Genomic DNA, 19,343 nt, shown 5'->3' with positions numbered 1-19,343 from the left:
AAACCTAATTTCGGAAATAATAATCAGCCTTATGTGTAAGTTATTCTTACAAGTAGCTGAGAGCTTATCTGGGCCTTCTGGATGGTCTGTGAGGCAGGGAAACAGAAATCCTGCCTTAGAGCTCTAGATCACATCTGCAGCCTGACTTCTGGGTAATTTCTGGAGGAAGCCATTCCAGTCAAATGTAGCCCCTCAGGCTCAAGTTTTGCCCAGGGTTTTCTTTCATGGTTACCTGTAATTTTAGTAAATTTAGTTCCTGTTCTCTGGGTTCCCCTGCTCTGTTACTGAAGAATAATTCTAGCTTATATGATCCCTGTAGTGATTTGTAAGTATTTCCTGTTGTTCTAAGGTCAGAGGAAGCCTAGGGGTTCAAGTGTTTACCTACTGAGACTTGGTGGTGCAGTCTTTAGGAGTACATTTTCTGATCTTCATGAGAGTCTTGATTCTGCTGTGAATGGCCTTGGTAATGTGTTTTGAATAAGTTGATTTCTCTATTGAGTTTTTTAATTCAGCTTCATCAATCTAGATATGAGACTTAATTGTGGTATATCTAGGGCCTAAACCCTGAAATGCCGGTGCTACAAAGTCCGTATCTAAAGCGTGTGAAGAAGAACACGGAAAGCCTGGTATTTGTCCTATCATCTCATACAGAAGCCAGCACTACTGTTCAGCTTAAGTCCGCCTGCAGGGTAAAACACATAAAAAAATGCATCCATTGTAGTCAAGGTAAACCATCAAGGTACAGTGTCAGCATGCCAGCAAGTATAATGCTATTACTATTTAGAATGGAAAATTGGGGCTGTAGAAGAGGTTCAGCCAATAAAAATCCTTCTTCATAAGTATGAGGTCTTAAGTTAGATCCTAGAACCCACACCCACATATTAAAAAACAAACAAACAACAACAACAACAAAAAAAAAACCAGGACTGGTTGCAGGCAGCTTCCTGGGCTCCCTAGCTAACCAGTCTCGCTGATACAGTGAGTTCCAGGCCGTTTGCAAAAACATGTTTGAAAATAGAGTGGTTAACACCCAAGGAACAATACCAGAGGTTGTCCATGGGCCTCACACACCTGTACGCATACACTAGAAATCAGGCCATAGCTTGGAAAACTATTTCAGCGGCTCAATTTGGCATGTTCTTAATCAGCCACCATCTTCTCGACTAGGCTGGGCCTGCGGTCATGAGCTGCAGCAGAGGTATGTTAATGCTGATTTTTAAATAGTTACTTCAACAAAGTGGCGGCCAATGTGGAGCACCACTTTCTTGCGGTAATATTTTAAATGGTGGTTTTTTTTTTTTTTTTTTTTTTTGGGGGGGGGGGTGCTGATTAAGCAGCAGAGACTATGCTTAGCTCTGCCGCCATGTTTCCCAGCCAGAGGCCACAGTGCACACCACAGCTAGAAATGGCCAGAAACACCAGTCCTGCCAACCATGAGATGCCAGCATGGGAGATGGCTCTGTCAATATTCCACACTGTCTCCACAAGGCTGGGCTGAGCCCAGACCATCCCGCCATCCACACGGTACTCCGTAGAAATGAGACTCTAATGTTTAAAGATTATTTAATAGCTTTATATATTTGGTAATGCTCAATAACAAGATGCCCACACAATTAGAGATGTGACCCAATACCCTTTGACTGCTAGAGACATGCGCATGTTCACTGCCATGTTCCCCTCTTTCTGGTCCACTTTCCTCTAGCCCTCTTCCTTCTGTTCTTCCTCTTCTTACTCCTCCTCTTCCTCTGCTTACTCCTCCCACCTTAGCTCCTCCCAACTTGGGGGGGGGTATGCCGCTACATAGTTTTAATTTTTAAAATTTAAGGATAGCTTTTCTTACTCTGAAAATAAGAAAAAAAAAGTGTGGTCTTTGACACAATGTTTAGAAATAACTACTGTTTTTAGAATATACAGACATCATTTGTTAGTGTCATATATATGTTTAGGACAACTTGGGGGAAATTCAGTAACTTGAAACAGTGTTACCAGGTTTCTGTACACAAGGCTTCCTGAAGCCTATACTCACATATGATGACAGAGAGTTAATCAATGTAGGAACTGTCTTCAGACCACTGCTGTTCCTTCATTTTGTTTCCTTAATGTGAAATTTGGGGAATACCATGTGACATTTCCTTTATCAGTGTCTACCAAAAAGGGATCAGGCTTTGCTTCTGTTCATTGTAAGCTTTGTCTATAAAGGCTGGATAGCATTTGTATATCATTTTTGAAAAGATAAATCTCCCAGTCATGATGCAGTGACAGGAATTAAGTTACCTCTTACCCAAAACAGTGATAGAGGAATAATAAAAATGGATTTTTACAATGGTTGTTAAGACACTGACATCAGGCACTTAACAAAGTGGTCCCTAAGCAGTAGATACAAATGGAAAGAGTGCTGGTCATGGCTCTGGTGGAGCCATGAGGCTCCAGGACAGTTGGGAGAGGGAACTGTTGCAGAGCCTGGCTGACTGAGCTAAGGGGATTGGGGACAAGCTTCCAAAGACCACAGCGTTAAGATTAGCATTAGGAAATTCAGATTAGCCTTCCAGAGGGAATGGTGCCCTGTGCTCACACAGTCTAGGATTCTGTCAAGACCTTTTCTGCATTTGTAGACTGAATCATGTGATTTTGTCTTTCATTCCTCTTATATGATTCATTACATTTATTGACTTAAATATGCTGAACAGACCCTGTATCTCCAGGATACTATTTGCCTGTATTAAACTTGCAGGTGTTATTTTGGGGATTCCTGTGTTCCTTGGGATATTGACCTGAAGGTTTTTTTATAGTGTTTTATCTGGTTTAGGTAGTAGAGTGATTCAACTGACTTCACAGAAGGAGTTTGGAAGTGTTCCTTCTGTTTTTGTTTCTTTAAATCCTTTAAGAAGTGTTGGTTCTTTGGAATTCTGGCTCAGCTGTGAATCCATCTGGACGTTCTTTACATTGAGGGCATCATGGGTCTGTTGATGAGCTCTCCTTGGTTTATCTTTGATGATTTGGATAAATGTAGACATTTGTCCATTTAAGTTTTCTAACTTACTGGAGTTAGTTATTACGTATTCCCTTATAATATTCTGAACTTCTTTGTATCTGTGGTAATGTTTGCCTGTTTGCTTCTGATTCTGTTAATTTGGGTGATCTTTTTCTTTTGGTTAGTTTGGCCAAAAGTCTGTCAATCTTATTTTTCTCAAAGAACACTGATTGTTGTGTTGTTTGATCCTATCTCATTAATTTCTGCCCTGGATTTTATTTCTTTCCTGGCATCTATTGGATTTGGGTTTGGTTTGTTCGTTTTCCAAATTCTTGAGTTGTATCATTATTTATTTGTGTTCATTCTGGGTTTTCAGTGTAGGAGGTGAGAGTTCAAAGTTTCTCCTTTTTAAGGATGACTTTTAATGTTCTCCCAGAGGTTTTATTGTGCCATGTTTTCATTTTCATTTACTTCCAGGAATGTTTGTTTTCTTAATTACTTAATTACTTTGACTCATCTTTCAGTAATATGTTGTTTAATCTCCCCAAGTTTATGTAATTATTAGAAAATTGCTTGCTGTTGATTTTAAACTTTGTTAAACTGTGGCCACATAAAATACGTGGAATTATTTCAGTTATTCTCATTTTATTAAGATTTTGGTTTTGTCCCAGGATGTTTTAAGCTTCCATGGGCTGCTGTGTAGAACGCATATACTTTGGCATTTGAATGGAATTTTCTGTAGATCTGGTAGGTCTATTTGGTGTATAATGTCATTTAATTCTGACATTACTGTTTATTTTTTTTCCTATATGAGCTATTTATTGGTTAAAGTGGGGTACTGAAAAAACCTACTGAGTTTACTTAGTCATGCCTGTAATTCCAGTGACTGGGTGCACCATAGTTTGGTGCATATATATTCTTGGGATCCTAATGGCTTCTTGGTTAACTGCTCCCTTGGTTGGACTGAAGTATCCTCTTTATGTCTTGTGATTAGCTTTGGGTTGAAGTCTTTTGTCAGACTTAGGATGGTGACACTTGTTTGCTTCCTGGTCCCATTGGGTTATAATACTTTTCACATCCTTTCATTCTAAGTATTTATATTTAAAGCTAAATTTCTTGTGGACAATGGAAAGATGGGTTTTAGTTCTGCCAACCTGTATCTTTTGATTTGGAGAGTTGAGGCCATTAGTGTTTACTGTTATTATTGAAAGGTATGTGTTGATTGTAGTCATTTTATTGCTTTGCCTTCTGTTTATGTTTCTAGCTATGTGATCACAGCTTCATTTGTTTTCTTTCTGTAATCTCTTGGCTACACTCATTTCTCTCTTTAATACACAGTAATACTATCTCCAGTATTCGCAGAGTAGGGCTAGTATAGAGGGCAAGAATTATTTTGTCCTGTTTATACTCTGGCAAGTTTTTCCTTCTTGACTATGGCAGATAATTTTCCTGGACACAGTGATGTAGGCAGGTTTTCCTTTGTGTGTGACTTTTATTCTTTTTGCAGCTTTCAGTACTCTTTGCTGTGTGTGCTAGGTGTTTTCCCCATGCTGTGCTGTGCTGTGCTGTGAAGAGTTTCTTTTCTGTCCTGTCTGTCTGAGTGCTGTCTGTTGCTTGTATCTGTATGTGACACCTAGGAGCCCTCTCTTTCATCTCTGCCTATAATTCAAAGCTTTGGTCGTTTCAGGATGTCCCATAGTCCCTGTGTGCTCACTTTGTGTTTTTATTTTATTTTTTCACATGCCTGTTTTGTGTTGTGTCATTCCTCTACTTTGTCTTCAAGGCCTGCTAGTCTAGTCTACTTGACCCATTCTATTTATAAGGCTTGCCTGCATTTTCCAGTTCAGTTAATGAGTTTTTCAGTTCATCTTCATTTCTGTTTGCATTGTCTTGAGTATTTCTTTTGTGACTTCAGATTTCAAATCCTCCATTTCCCTTTTTCATTAGGTATATTTGTGTTTTCTTGGTCATCACTCAGGCTTCTATTGATAGTCTCATTAAGTTGTGTTCATCTAGATAATTTTCACTGGAGAGCATCTTTATATAAGTGATGGTTTTAGGCTACCCTGTCTTAGCCTTTCATGTTATTTGTAGTTCTTGTTTGTTTCTTTTTTTTCCTCACATAATATATCCCAACTACAGTTTTCCTCCCCTCTTTTCCTCCCCTCCCCCAGTATCTTCCCAACTCCCATCTACCCAAATCTACTTTCTGTCTCTTAGAAAACAAACCGGGTTCTAAGGGACAATAATAAAATAAAATATAAAATAACCCATCAGCATTGGACAAAACAACGAACACAAAAACCCATGAGAAGCCACAAGAGTCAGAGATCTACTCTTTCTCACATTCAGGCATTCCATAAAAACACTAAACTGGAAGCCATAATGTATACACAGAGGACTGTGTAACATCTCATTTAGTGATGAGTATTCTAAAACCTCTTGTTCTCTTCATATGTCTGTCTGTGAGTCTCTATTTGTTCCCATCTGCTACAGGATGAAGCTTTCTCTGATGATGGCTCAGTAAGGGGATAACCTGTGAGTATAGCAGAATGTCATTAGGCGTCATTTTATTGCTGTTCTTTGTTTGCTTCTTTGTTTTTAAACCATAGTATTTGGTTTTTCTCACATCCCTGAGCTATCTAGTTTCACTTTCTTAGTTACTCAAGCAGTGTCCCATGTGTGTTCTTGCTGGGAACTGCATACAATGACAGGGACTGCCAACAGTAGGTTGGGATGGAGACATCTCAGAAGCCCACAGCAGCTCCTTGTAAAGAGGATGGTGTCTGGGACCCTGAGAAGCAGGAGACACATCTCTCCAGGAAACCCACCATCTGAAATAAGGGAGTTCCTGCAGTAGGCCAGGATGGAGACATCTCAGTAGCCCACAGCAGCTCTTTGTAAAAATCAGTTGTTCCCATTTCTCCTAACCTTAGCCCTGGACAACGGCTGTATATGTTTCATTTGAGTGTAACTGGTTTCAGTTAGCCTTGGTGTGCATAATTATTCTATTATATCTGACTTTCTTACTTCTTTCTCCTTCTGCTCTGGTGCATTCTGTGAAACTAGATGTTCTTTGATGTAATGATTTTTAAACAGTTAAAAATTGAGGCACAGGGCACAGCACAGCACAGTCCTAATGGCCCAGGTGCATGCTGTGTGTTCTCATCTTGGAAACAATGCAATAACTGCACAATGGTAGTTTCAGATTAGTGCTTGACTTGCAAAGAAAGTTTGAAGAAATTATTAGATAATAAAATAGAGCCAACACTAGGACCCCAAGAAAGGAAATAACTATTGAAGTTATGAAAGAAGTTTTGCACATTTAAGAGTGGTTCCTGTATAAGCAAGTATAGAATATGTAAACTGTAAAGTATAGAATATGTAAAACACTGGGACTCTTAGGAGAGTCATTATGTGCAATGTACAGAAGCAGAAAGCTAGTGGAACTACTGAGTTAAGGCTTAACTTGATTCTTTCTGGCCACTGCCCGGAAGCTTTGCCCATGTCATTTATCATTAGAGCTTCACAGGAAAATACAAGTAGCTGACCTTGGAGCTCTGAGCTCTGAAGTATAATAAGTTAAAAGTTAAAGTTTAAATAATGATGTTTGCAATTATTATTATTTTGGCTACAGGCCTGGGGATAAGGAAGCTTGAAACTTTGGGGAACAATTGTAATTCTTGATTCTTTGTGGGATGTGGTTATTCTTTTTAATTTGATTTGGCAATGATTATACAATGTCTTTTTTTTTCTACCTGCTTTTGGAGTATTAATAAAAGATTGGGGCAAGAAAAAGATGAGAGAGCGTGAGAAGAACGTGTGAAGAGTGAGTGGCTTCTTAATCAAAAGTCAAGTACCCATAGGTATGAAGATTTATGTCTGATTATTCAGTTTGATTCCACTTATTAACATGTCTACTTTTGTGCAAATACCATGCTGTTTTTATTTTCATACCTCTGTAGTACAACTTGAAATCAGAATACCTCCTGCAGTTCTGTTAGTATTCAGTATTGTTTAGCTATCCTGGGATTTTTGTGTTTTCATATAAAGCTAAAAAATGTCTTTTCAAGATCTATGAAGAATTGTGTTGATGATTGCATTGAATCTGTAGATTGATTTTGGCAGAATGGCAATTTTTACTCTATTAATCCTGTGGATCCATGAGTATGAAAGATCTTTCCATCTTCTTCAATATGTTAAAGTCTGTATTACGCAAGTCTTTCACTTGCTTGGTTAGAGTTACCCCAAGATATTTTATATTATTCAAAGCTGTTATGAAAGGTTGTTTTTCTGATCTCTTTCTCAGTCCATTTGTCATTTGTATATAGGAGGGCTACTGACTTTTATGAGTCAATTTGTATCCAATTACTTTTCAGAAAGTGTTTTTTCAGCTGTAGGAGTTTTCCTGGGGCAATTTTTAGGGTTACTTTACTATCATATCATTTACAAAAAGATACTTTGACTTATTCATTTCCTCTTGATCTTCTTCAGTTGCCTGATTGCTCTAGCTAAGTCTTTGAGTAGATTGAATAGGTATAGATAAAGTGGACAACATTGTCTTGTTCCTGGTTTTAGTGAAATTGCTTTGAGTTTCTTCTCATGTAAGTTAATGTTGGTATGTATTTGCTGTAAACTTCTTTTATTATGTTGATTTTGCCTTTATTATGGCTTTATTATGTATCCCTAATCTCTCCAGGACTTTTATCATGAAGGAGTGTTGTTTCATAAAAGGCTTTTTCTGCATCAAATGAGATGATCATGTGGTTTTGTCTTTCAGTTTGTTTATATAGTGGATTACATATGTTTGAACCATCCCTGCATCTTTGAGATGAAGCTTACTTGATCACAGTAGATGATCTTTTGATACGTTTTTAGATTTGATTTGTAAAATTTTTAATCTCTTCTGATTAGTTTTTATTTGAAGTCTATTTTGTCAGACATTTAGATGGCTATACCAGCTTGCTTCTTAGGTTCATTTGCTGAGAATGGCTTTTGCCCTGGGGTAATAATGTCATTCCTTGATATTGAGGTGTGTTTCTTAGAATTTAGTAGAAAGATGGCTCCTGTCTTTGCATCCATTCTGTTAGTTTGTGTCTTTTTATTGGAGAATTGAGACCATTGATGTTGAGAGAGATCATTTAATGTTCATTGGTTTCTGGTATTTTGTTGTGGTATGTGGGTGTACATGCATTTCCCTCTTTTGATTTGCTGGTCTGGGGTTATTTATTCCCTTTTGGTTTCTTGGGTGTGGTTAACCTCTTTAGGTTAGAGTTTTCCTTCTAGTGTCTTCTGTATGGCTGGTTAATAATGCCTAAACTATATTTTATCATGGAATATCTTATTTTCTCCATGTATTGTTATTGACAGTTTTGCTGGGTATAATAGCCTGGGCTAGTATCTGCGGTCTTTTAGCGTCTGCAACACATCTTATATAGGCCCTTCTGGCTTTTGAAGTCTCCATTGAGAAGTCAGGTGTTATTCTAATAAGTCTGTCTTTATATATTGCTTTATATGTTGCTCTTTTTTCCCCTTGCAGCTTTTAATATTCCTACTCTGTTCTATTTATTTAGTGTTTTGATTATTATGTGACAATGGCATGGGTTCCCAAGCAGGATGAGGGACAGTAGAGTACTGCCTATAACCCAGACTGCTCTCAGCATCGCAGGAGTATGGCTTGGGCAGACGCAACTCCATAGAGACAAAGGCCATGTCATGATAACAAAGTCAATTAAATTTCTGTTTCCCTGCCATAAAACTGGCTTCTCAGAATCATGTAACTAGCTAGCAGTCTGCTAATCTCAACTGATATCTTTTAAACTGATCTAAACTGTTACCTGGGCCCCTCCCCCACATCAGCGTGCCTCCCTTGTCTTGTTCCTCCCTTCCCCACTACTCGAGCTATATAATCTTAGCCTGTCTATTTCAAACCTGCCCTGTGACATAGTCTCCTGGGTGTATTACTCAGCTGAGACCTTGCTCCCCAACTCCTCTGCACTGTGAGGCCACCAGTGCACAGTGGTGATCAGAGACGGGGATCTACACAAGGGGACTCTTTTTTTTTTTTTTTTTTCCAGTCTATTTAGTATTCTGTAAGCTTCTTGCACCTTTATAGCAATCTCCTTAGGTTAGGGATATTTTCTTCTATGATTTTGTTGAAAATATTTTCTGTGCCTTTAACCTGTGTTTCTTCTTCTATTCCTGTTACTCTTAGATTGATCTTTTCATAGTGTCCCAAGTTCCTTGGATGTTTGTGCCAGTTTTTTATATTTAACATTTTCTCTGACTGAGTTATCCATTTCTTCTATCATGTCTTCCCATCCATTCTTCTGTCGGTGAGAATTACCTCTGAGGTTCCTGTTTGAAGTTTTTAAAGCTTTCATTTCTGGATTTCCCTCAGTTTGAGTTTTCTTCACTGATTGTGTTTTCATTTTCAGTTCATGAATGATTTTATTTCCTTCCTCCATATGTGTTTTCATAGAGGCTTTAAGGGATGTTTTCATCTTTACGGCCCTTTATGTATTGATCTAAGATATATCAGGTCTTTTTCTTACTCTTCCTCTATTCTGCAGTACTCATGGCCTGCTAAAGTAGAATTGTTGAACTCTAGTAGAGGCATATTGTTCTGGTGTTACTGTGTTTTTATGCTGGAGTCTAAGCATCTGGGGTTGGGAAGATTATAATTCTAAGTGCTGATACCCCAGGTTTCATCTTTTTGGGTGGTTGTTTTGTCCTTAGGCAAACATGGTGGCTGGTTGTGTGTTGCCTGGTAGAAAATTTCTTCTGGGATTCTAATAATTGTGGCCCCTGGAGGTTCCAGGTAGAATGTGTTTCTAGGTGTTTCTAGGTTTTGGGAGCTGACACCTTGGAATGGGTGTGATTTTGGAGGTGGGGAGCTAAAGGTGTCCACTGGAGGGAATCAAGCAGGGTGTTTGTTCACCAGGACCTGCTTAATCCCTGGGAACAAAGGCAAAGTGAGGAGAGACCATAGCAGGTGGTCTGCTGCAGGGCTGAGGATAAGATTGGGAAATTGGTTTTGGAAGTTCTGAAGGAGAGGTGAACATCCGCAGTTAGCCTGGCTGTTTCTCTTTATTTGTGTATGTAAGATGAGCCCAGAGCATGTGGGTTTCTTTCTTTGGTTCTATGTTGATGTGAGATTCTAGGCTCCTCAGGCTAGGATGGCCTATAGGTTGTACAGCTGAGGCAAGGACTTAGGAGTGGATGAGGATGGAGTAGATGAGGTTACAGGGACTCACCAGACTAAATCTGCATATAAATATGCCACCTAGGCCAGGCCTGGAAGTTGGATATAATGCACATGAGCTGCGGTCCTGAGAACTAGCCACACTAGCCCACAAGCTGTGTGACCAGCACCGAGCCTGGTTTAGGAATAGCACAGGTAAGACTGATGAAAATGGGCTGGCACACCCTGGAGAGGTTACAGAGGGGCTAGGGTTCAGGGAACATGCCAAACTGGATCTGGGCACAGGGTGTAGGAAAACAGGCAGTACCTTCAGGGTAGATGTGATAGGCAGCTGGAGTTGGGGTAAGGGTAGAGACCAGAGGGAGCTTACCTGAGTCTGTATTACAATGGTGACTACTGGGTTCCTAGTTGCTGATGGGATTAGGTGAGCCCTAAAGGAAGGAAGATGGGCAGAGAGGAGGCTACCCATGGCAAGCTGCCACTGGACTAGGGCTACCAGAATGGAAAACAGGAGCGGGGAGTACATGCAGCCTCCCGAGGTCCAAACCATGTGCTGTCTATAAGATCCCTGGTAGCAAGCAAGACTAGGATCCAGTGAGTCTAAAAGGAAAGGGACAGGCTGAGGGGAGGGGCAGGGACAGGAGGAGATGGAAGAGCACAGGTCTGCCATGGGTAATTGGGTACACGATTCCTGGTAGCAAGCAGGGCTGGGATCAGATGAGACTCAAAGGGGAAAGGACAGAGGACAGAGAGGAGGAGCTATCCTTGGCAAATAGCCACTGGACCAGGGAAACAAAGCGGAATGTAGGAAGGAGGGAGGGAGAGTATAGGTAGCCTGCCTGGGTCTATGTCACATGCGGTGCCACCACACTGGTCTAATAGTAATGCCTATTTTACCTACCAGACTGGAAAAAAAAAAGTCAGAATAAGGAGCAAGTTAAGTGAAGCACTTAACTTAAGTGGGCACCAAATAGGTCTTAGACTGACCACTGCCTTAGAACTTCCAAACAAAGACCAAAATTACATTTTCAGAAATGAAAGCTACAGTGTCTGAGATGAAAAGTACAACAGACAGAATCGGACATTGCAGAGGAAAGTGAGGAAGAGTCACTGTAAGGTTATTTTTTGCTCTCTGTCTACACAACTACTACCTTTATTACTCCAAGGAACTGAAGGAAAATTTAATGGATGGGAGATCATTTGGACTAGCTCAAAAAATATTTTCTGTTGTAATGGCTTCTTGTTAAAATATTTTTGGTTGCACTTTTATTGAGAGATGAGAATACTTCTGACAGAATTAAAATATTTGTACTTTCGAGGAGAATGTATGTGTGGTTAGGTTTTGTGTATGGAATGTTTATGTTAAAAGTGATAAAAGGTAGGTGTTTATTTCCTCTCCAGCTAGTAAATGAGGGAGCTGATTGGTCATTATCCATCCCTGAGGGTCCCAGCACACTAACAGTGTGTGTCTGCCAGCATGTGCTCAATGGGAGCAGAGCCCTCTGGTGAAGCCTAGTGCAGTGCAACTTAGTGTGCCGTAGAAGGTCGAGTGGAAATGTTGCCCTGGTGCAAACTTAAACAAACAAAGCTGGTTGCTACTCAGCACTTGGTCTTTGTCTATTAGCTTGTGCTGGTTAAATCAGGTATGCTCGGAATTAACTAGAAAGAACTTGGGATTTATGTATTTGGGGAAACCTGGAGCAGGAGTCTAGAGAGTAAACAGCAGAGTTAAGCATGTTGCAGAAACTGTTCTTCTCATTTGTTGGAAACCATACTACCTAAGAATAGAGGGATCGATCATTTACCCATTTCTTAGCCACAGGAAAATTGTCTCCTTTTTTAGGCAAAGAGATGTATTAGGGATAAGATTTTGAAACCCCAGGTTCCAGTGTGTCGCAAAACTTATCTGAAGGCCTAGAATAACATCTGCATAGATTCAGGCTAAAATACCAAGAGCTTTCAATGAAAGCTGTCAATGAGATAGGACAGTTACAACCTAATGAAAGGTTGTAAAATGTCTTACCTTTGAGTACCAGAAGGTTAAGCTGAAATCACTCGCCTGTGTTTGTTGCCAGCAGCAGCCTTGTGTTCTTGGCTTCACCTGCTGCAGAAGGACATGGGTAGACCAACTTCTCACTCCAGAGTATAAACCCACTGATTAGGGCAGTGATGAGAGCTGCACATGAAGGAAAGGGCCCAGTTCTTCAGGAAACTTCCTATTGGTGCTAAATGATGTTCAACAACAAGAAGTTAAGGATTCCAGTCTTTCCTCCATGTTTATTTGAAAGTTTAGTTGTGGCTGGTTTTTTTGTTGTTGTTTGGTTGGGTGGTTGGTTGGTTTTTTGTTTGTTTTGTTTTGTTTTGTTTTGTTTTTTCTTAAGTGCAAACTGCAGTGGATCTTGGGAGAGAGACTGCAGAGATGACATAAGAACTGCACTGAGATGAAAAGCAAGGGTCTGCCCTATGGCCGCCACACACCGTGCAGGGTTCAGGGTCAGGAGAGCAACATAGAACCAGCAGAAGCCCAGAGTGAAAAGACTAAGCTGGGGTACCATAGATAGTGGAGATTAGGGGGAGGAACAGACCCAGAAGTTTTGTGGATCCCACTGTGAACAGTTAATAAGTATTGATGAGCTTGCTTGGGGGAAACTACAAGGGAACGATGTGAAAAATGATACAGCCTTAAAATGAATATGTTGAAAAAAAGACATGTTTAAAAGTACAGTTCCATTTATGTGAAGTTTTAGTAAACGCAAACAATCCACCATGACAAAGCAGATCAACAGTCTCTAGATTTTGGAGTGAGGAGGGATGACAGGCAGGGAAAGCATGTTAGTCTTTCTGTTATTACAACAGATGTCTGAACTAATCCATTTACAGTGAGAACACTGGGGCTCATGGCTTGGGGAGCGCCAGTCTCTGATGAGCAGGCCCCTTACTGTTGGGCCCTGTACTGAAACCACAGCACAACATAGCAAGGGACAAGTGACACTACAGCTGCTCACCTCAGGGCTGCAGAGTGAGAGGATGCAGAGGGGCTGGGACCCCATTACCTACCTCAAGGGCACACTCCAAGTGGCCAAAAGGCCTATCTCCGAACCCGCTTCCAAAAGTTTCCACCCTTCCCATAGTGCAGTGGGTGATAAAGTCTTTAACACACAGGTCTCTGGGGGATGGAGGGCACATGAAAGATCACAGATCACAGCATGGGAGGAAGTATGGGATTGGTTGATGTGCTCACTATCTTGACTGGGAGTTGACGTCCCAGAAGTCTACACTTGTCAAACTGGCTGTTGTGTACCTCAGACACGATAAGTAGCTTAATTACACATCAGTAGAATTCTCTCTTTTAAACTACTTTAAAAACAGTAAAAATATTACAACTTCGTCTCAAGCAAAAGACAAGGAACAAAACTATGTAACATCTTTGCAGCTTTCCAGACTCAAACCCTTTTTACCAAGATACTCTTTCTTAGGCATCTCTGGCTTTTGGCACACACTAGTAAGATCAGTGGGTTAACTATAGTTCTTGGCTGGTAAACTGAACTTGGTGCAATTCTGTATTTCAGGACTCCTGAATGGAGCAAGCAAACATGAGAAGTGGATAAATGCCGTTGCGCCCAAAGGCACTGTCAGCTTTCAACATCAGAGCTGGTTCCAGTCCCTGAAACTGCCAGACTGAGAGTGCTTTTCAGGGCATTTGATGTTTGAGTAGACTAACAAGCAGATGCCAGCGTTCATACAAACGTCAAGGTGAATGGTTTCAGGGGACTTCTGCAAAATGTGTACTTAATTCTGCTATTCATTTTCTATTGCTCTGTTCCAAATTATAGAAGTCCCCAAGATATGTCTTAGGACCTCCAGTGATACCTGAAACCACAAATAGTATCAACCCTGTACACTGGGGGTTTTGTTTTTAATATAAACACATGTGACAGCTGAATGCCTTTCTATATGCAGTTATTTACTCTTGCCAAAGCCCTTACCACCATTTTGTTGCAATTTCCAAACTAGATAAACAGTGTGTCCACCCTGACTGTAGGGTCTACAGCCTCAGCAGATGATTATATATATATATATATATATGTATATATGGGTATATATATATGGGTATATATATATGTATATATATATGGGTATATATATATATATATATTATATATATATATAATATATATATATATATGGGTTTTATATATATATATATATATATATATGGGTTGGGTTTTTTTTCTTACTAAGTTGAGAACTTTTACCTTTGTCCTAAAGCACTTTGTGGCTTTCCTTTGTCAAACCTAATAGTACATATCAATGTGATTGTGCTGTAGCACCATTACTAAGATAAGGGCTTCCTGAACCATAGTACTATACACTGGTATAAGACAATTGGATGGCCCAGGTAGCTACTGAGTGACTAACAGAGCACACATGCACAGCATGCAGATGCTGGGCAAAGGAAAGCCTGCAGCCTGTTCTACAGCACAGCACAAGATTTCTCACGCTACTCACATGATACACACCTTAAAACTCAAAACAGTTCTACCACAGATTTAAAAACTTCACATAGCCCTGGCTCACCAGATTATATTTAGTTGGTAATGCTGGGGGTTTTGCTCAGAGTGTCACATGGCTGGAATAAAAGGATAAGTTTGTTATCTAGGAGCCGTGGGGAGAAATCTTCCAAGATTTCTTTCACGTTATAGGAAAAATCAAGTTCCTTTTACTGGTATGATATAACTTCTTGCTGGCTTCAGCTAATCATCGCCCTCCTCTTTTGAAGACAGCCACATGCTCACCTCCTTTCTCGTGTGGCCCCTCTTCAGGCAAACACAGTGTACTTTTCTCATGCTCTGAATGTCTGGCTTTCTTGTAAGCTGGAAAAATCTCTGCTTGGTTAGCCAAGATATTTAACATGATTATGAGAATATCCCAGGTATTCACTGTTAGTATTCCGTCTAAACTCCACCTCCCCACAGTTACCTGGCAACAGCCAGGTATGCTCCTCCCCACAGTTACCTGGCAACCGCCAGGTAGCCTGATCCACTATGAAAGGGCCTGCTTGCCCCCTCCTCTCTTTTCTTACTTTTGCTCTCTTATCCTCTTACCCCCCTCTTACACCCTCTCTCTCTGTCCCTCCCCCATCTTTCTCTCTCTCCACGTGGTCATGGCCGGCCTCTACTTCTCTTCTCTCCCCACCTTTGCCCTTTCCCCTGAATAAACCTCCTCCCCCTTGGAACCGCATGGTCTGGAGTGGTCTGTTCTGAGCTGCGGTCGGACTTCTTCTTAAAACAACAACATTCACAGTTCCCACTCAAGAAATAGTTATGAAAAGGTGGCAGTCGTTGGAGTCACCTCAGAATTCTTGGTATTGTAACTCCCATGTGACAGATTTCCCTGTTAGTATGTCACTCCTATGGCATCACTGTCTTCAACTTGTGAATAAAACCCTTATGTGGGTGAAGCTGGTGCTGCTGGGGTTAGGATATGTTCTGTAGGTTAGGCTGTACCTCACTGTAGGAAAGAATTGCTGTTCTATCGGCTGATGTATAAAACTACAGTACACTTTTACAATGGTGTGCTTTATAGAGTCACGTCATAGATTCCATTTCTTTAGAAATGTCAACTGTAACATTAAAAACTATGCTGTATTGAGTAGATCAGTTGGTTGGGTTGTTTGTGTATTTTGATTTAAATAAATCAGTGATTGAACACTGATATTAAATAAAATTTTCTAAATATTATAGTCTCCTTTTATTAATATTCCATTTCTGTATATCCTTTCTAATTTCTCATTTGTGAAATAAAAAGTCAGCCTTGTTTGGTTTGTCACTATTTCCTTAGAATTCACTCCTAATGAAGTCAGAATTTATATAAGACTGAATGTCTCACATGCTAGGATATTTTGTGTGGTGTGTGTGTTAAACTGTTAAGCAAACTAAACAGCAAAGCAGTAAGGCAGATTTTATAATATTTTTTCACTTAGGCAATTAAAAAAACATTTTTATAACTAAAAATAAAGTTGATAAAAGTAACCAAAATAACCCAAAGGATCATGAGTTAGAGTTAAGCTAAGAATGCATACAGTTCCGCCTCCTGGCATAGTTTTCCTGATTCTAACTCCTTCTCTTCCATTGCTGTGGTCCGGGTTTATCTCCTGGGGCAAGTAAACAGGCCTCTCAGTCTCAGTTTTCAAAAGGCATTAAAAGTTTGAAAGCTTTGACCATGAAGCCCCTGCTGAGTTTCTCCGTGGTGTAGCAGGTATGTTTTCCCTTGGCCTTTCCTCCCATGCAGACGGTGCTCCTTTAGAAGCCAGCTGCCTCTTTTATGTCTCCCTAGCTGTGCACATGGAACGTTTAGGGGTCAGACTTCTAAAGCCAACTTTCATGCAGCTGCCACAAATTTCCAAATGTAGTTCAAAGTCACACTCAGACCACAGTCAGCTTAAGTCCCTGGCGCAGATCTTAGAACTTGCTGTTTAACAGATTCGCTTGCTGTCCGCTGCCGTAAGCTTTTCTACCACTGACTTCAAAACATTCAAAGAGGAGGAGGAAATTATTTAAAAGCAAATACCTGATAACAGAATACCCAATAATGTTGTGTACCGGCTTGGAAAAAATCTTTTTTAACATCCTTTAACTTTTTTAACTTTTTTTTCAATTTGTAGCCAAAAAGTTAAAGTCATTTAAAAGGTAAGTAGCTGAGGAACTGTGCAAAAGACTTCCTGTTACTGCACTGTCACAGCTTGTGTATGGCAGCTGAGAACAGCTGTGTTCTCCTGGTCTGTCAGCATCAGACCCTAGACTGGCAAAAGTAGTTCGTTGAAAAATGGTAAAGCCCATGATAACAAGCAAATTAGTTTTTAAACATGAAATTAAAGGCCAGCTCTTCATAGAAGAAAATTGAAAGGTGTTTGGTTTTTGTCTTTTTGCCATTTCATAGTTAAAATCCCTGTGTGGTCCCAATAAGAGGCCTGAGGTGTCCCAGGAATGCCCTTTCTGGGCACATTGTTTCTGTTGAGCGCTGACTCTAGAGCTGTCTTTCAGCTCTCCTTTATTTTCAAATGTCTGGAAATTACAAGAAAGCTGCTTTTTCCCTTTAAAATTGTATGTCTCTGTCATGTATTCTAAAGCTTCACAGACCCTCCGAGTTAGCACCTGGCTAGAGGTGTGGCTGACTTCCATGGCTGTCTCTGCTTTCCTTTCCTGTCTGGAGAGCAATTTCTACTTGTTAAAAAACAAAAGCTGTAGAGCTGTTTCCAGCATTGTAGCCTCTGACCTGATCAGCTCACCTCAGTGTTTAGTTTGTTTGGAGCTGGAGAGATGGCTTAGTGGTTTAAAGTCCTCACTAGCTTTTAAGACCCAGGTTCAGTTCACAGCATCCACATGTCTGCTCACAGTCATCTGATCCCCTCATCTGGCTTTTATGGGCTCCTGCACACACACACACACACACACACACACACACACACACACACACACACATTAAATAAATAGATCTTTAAAAGTAACTTGATCAGGTTACCTTTGCAATCTTCATTTATATGAAGGTCACATTTGCAGTTGAAATAAGAAGCAGAGGTGTGGTGCTTTTTGATATTATTATTGAGAACCAGCAACCCATAATATTTACATCAAATGAAGGGAAATCGTTGGTTCTAGATGTTTTGTTTTCCTAATGGTGTTTGGAGTTTGGACCTTCATCATCACTGCTGAATGACTCTTTGACTATCAGTTTTGAGTAAGTTCTAAGTTGTACTCTAGTGTGAATCGCTTCAAGAGGGTTGCCTTCAGAGTCATAGCCAAACCATCTTGGAGGGTTGTCAGAGTTGTATTCCTGATGCTGGACTGCAGAAGACATTTTCTGAGCCGCTGCCCTGCAATGACAGTGCTTAGCATTAGTGAGATGCAGAAGTGATTTCTACAGTTTTCAAACTGGACTGAATTTGGGATTGAGAACTATCACTAGTCACATTCAATGCTGACCTTCACTTGCAATGAATGAAAGTTTGAGAATTGTTCTAATAATCAGGTTGCCCAGGCACATGTATCTGTAGTTTAGCCAACTGAGGCCTTACCAAGCAGTGGAGGGGGTGAGGAATCTGCATAGCCATGGAGCAGGAGCACGGAAGTCGTTTTCCATGCTCTTGAGTAAACAGTCAGCCTGCTGTGTGACTCCGGTTTTCTTTGATGAAGGAATAACCTAACCCACCTACTTTGTGAAGGCTGACATGTCAGAAAGGAGCTCTTGACAGACCCTTGTAGCTGTAGGAATGGACTCCAGGGAGGTCTATGAACTTTCTAAAACCCCATTTAGTTTTGTCTCCAATATATATATATATTTTTGGAAGGTTGTGACTCAAAGATGTCCATGACCAAATGATTGAAAATATCGTTAGTCTTTCTAAGGGAGAAATAAGGAATCACGAACACACACATACATACATGTGCACCAAACATACATACTTGTTCTTCCTTGATGAACAGAAATGCAAAAGTTCTCAACAGACTTACTTATAGTCAAATGCAGCAATATATTAAAAAGATTTTGTACTATAATCAAAACTAAGGATAGAAGGAGCATATCTCAACATAATAAGGGCTATACATGACAACCTATAGCAAACACTAATTGGGGGGAAGGCATTTCTTCTAAAATCAGAAATGAGACAAGAGTATGCAACCTCCTCGCTCTTATTCAATATCCTGTTTATATTCTTAGCCGAAGCAATAAGGCAAGCAAAAGAGAAAAGGAGTCTGAAGGAGAGAGCTCAAGTTATCTGTAGACGGAGTGATCATGCACTAAAGCACTAAAGATGCTTCTCAAAATCTCTCAAATCTGATAAACACTTTCAGTGTTCAGTTATTTTTAAAAAGCAGCATCCAAAAACCAGTAGCTTTTTTTTGCTATACCAATAACATACTAAGAGAAAAAAATAGGGGATAATCTTACACAGAGAAAGAGAGAAAGGGAGAGGGGGGAGAACACCTAGGATTAAACTTCACTAAGTAGGTAGAGGAGGTCTCCAGTGAAAACTAAACCATTGAAGAACAGAGTGTCAGGACTGCTGACATGGACTTTGACACAGCAGTGTCCTTGACTCACAGGGAAAGGAAATGCCTATTTAGGGAGCAAAGGACTTGAAAGCTGACCAAGTTCTATGTTACCTGT

At 40.2% G+C, this 19,343-nt stretch overlaps 2 protein-coding genes across 4 annotated transcripts in view; one reads left to right on the top strand and one right to left on the bottom strand.

Annotated features, from left to right (window-relative positions):
• Fam185a (family with sequence similarity 185 member A) overlaps positions 1 to 15,914 on the top strand; it is a 54,986-nt gene extending 39,072 nt beyond the window's left edge. For 2 of the 3 annotated variants that reach the window (XM_034500227.2, XM_034500226.2), the window contains one exon: positions 13,745 to 15,914. In XM_034500227.2, the coding sequence (XP_034356118.1) occupies positions 13,745 to 13,857 (113 nt within the window). In that variant the 3' untranslated portion in view covers positions 13,858 to 15,914. Of the gene's footprint in view, positions 1 to 6,741; positions 6,838 to 13,744 lie in introns of all 3 variants that reach the window. The other variant, XM_076932138.1, reaches the window with a different exon arrangement.
• Positions 15,915 to 17,754: 1,840 nt separating this feature from the next.
• The window catches only part of Fbxl13 (F-box and leucine rich repeat protein 13), a 175,371-nt gene continuing 173,782 nt past the window's right edge, over positions 17,755 to 19,343 (bottom strand). Inside the window, exon 22 of the mRNA XM_034501419.2 lies at positions 17,755 to 18,048. Coding sequence (XP_034357310.1) covers positions 17,847 to 18,048 — 202 coding nt within the window. The 3' untranslated portion in view covers positions 17,755 to 17,846. The remainder of the gene's footprint in view (positions 18,049 to 19,343) is intronic.

This window comes from Arvicanthis niloticus, chromosome 4 (genome assembly GCF_011762505.2).
Source record: "Arvicanthis niloticus isolate mArvNil1 chromosome 4, mArvNil1.pat.X, whole genome shotgun sequence".
NCBI lineage: Eukaryota > Metazoa > Chordata > Mammalia > Rodentia > Muridae > Arvicanthis > Arvicanthis niloticus.
Note: the sequence above shows the minus strand (reverse complement) of the source record. Positions and strands in the feature narration are given on the sequence as shown.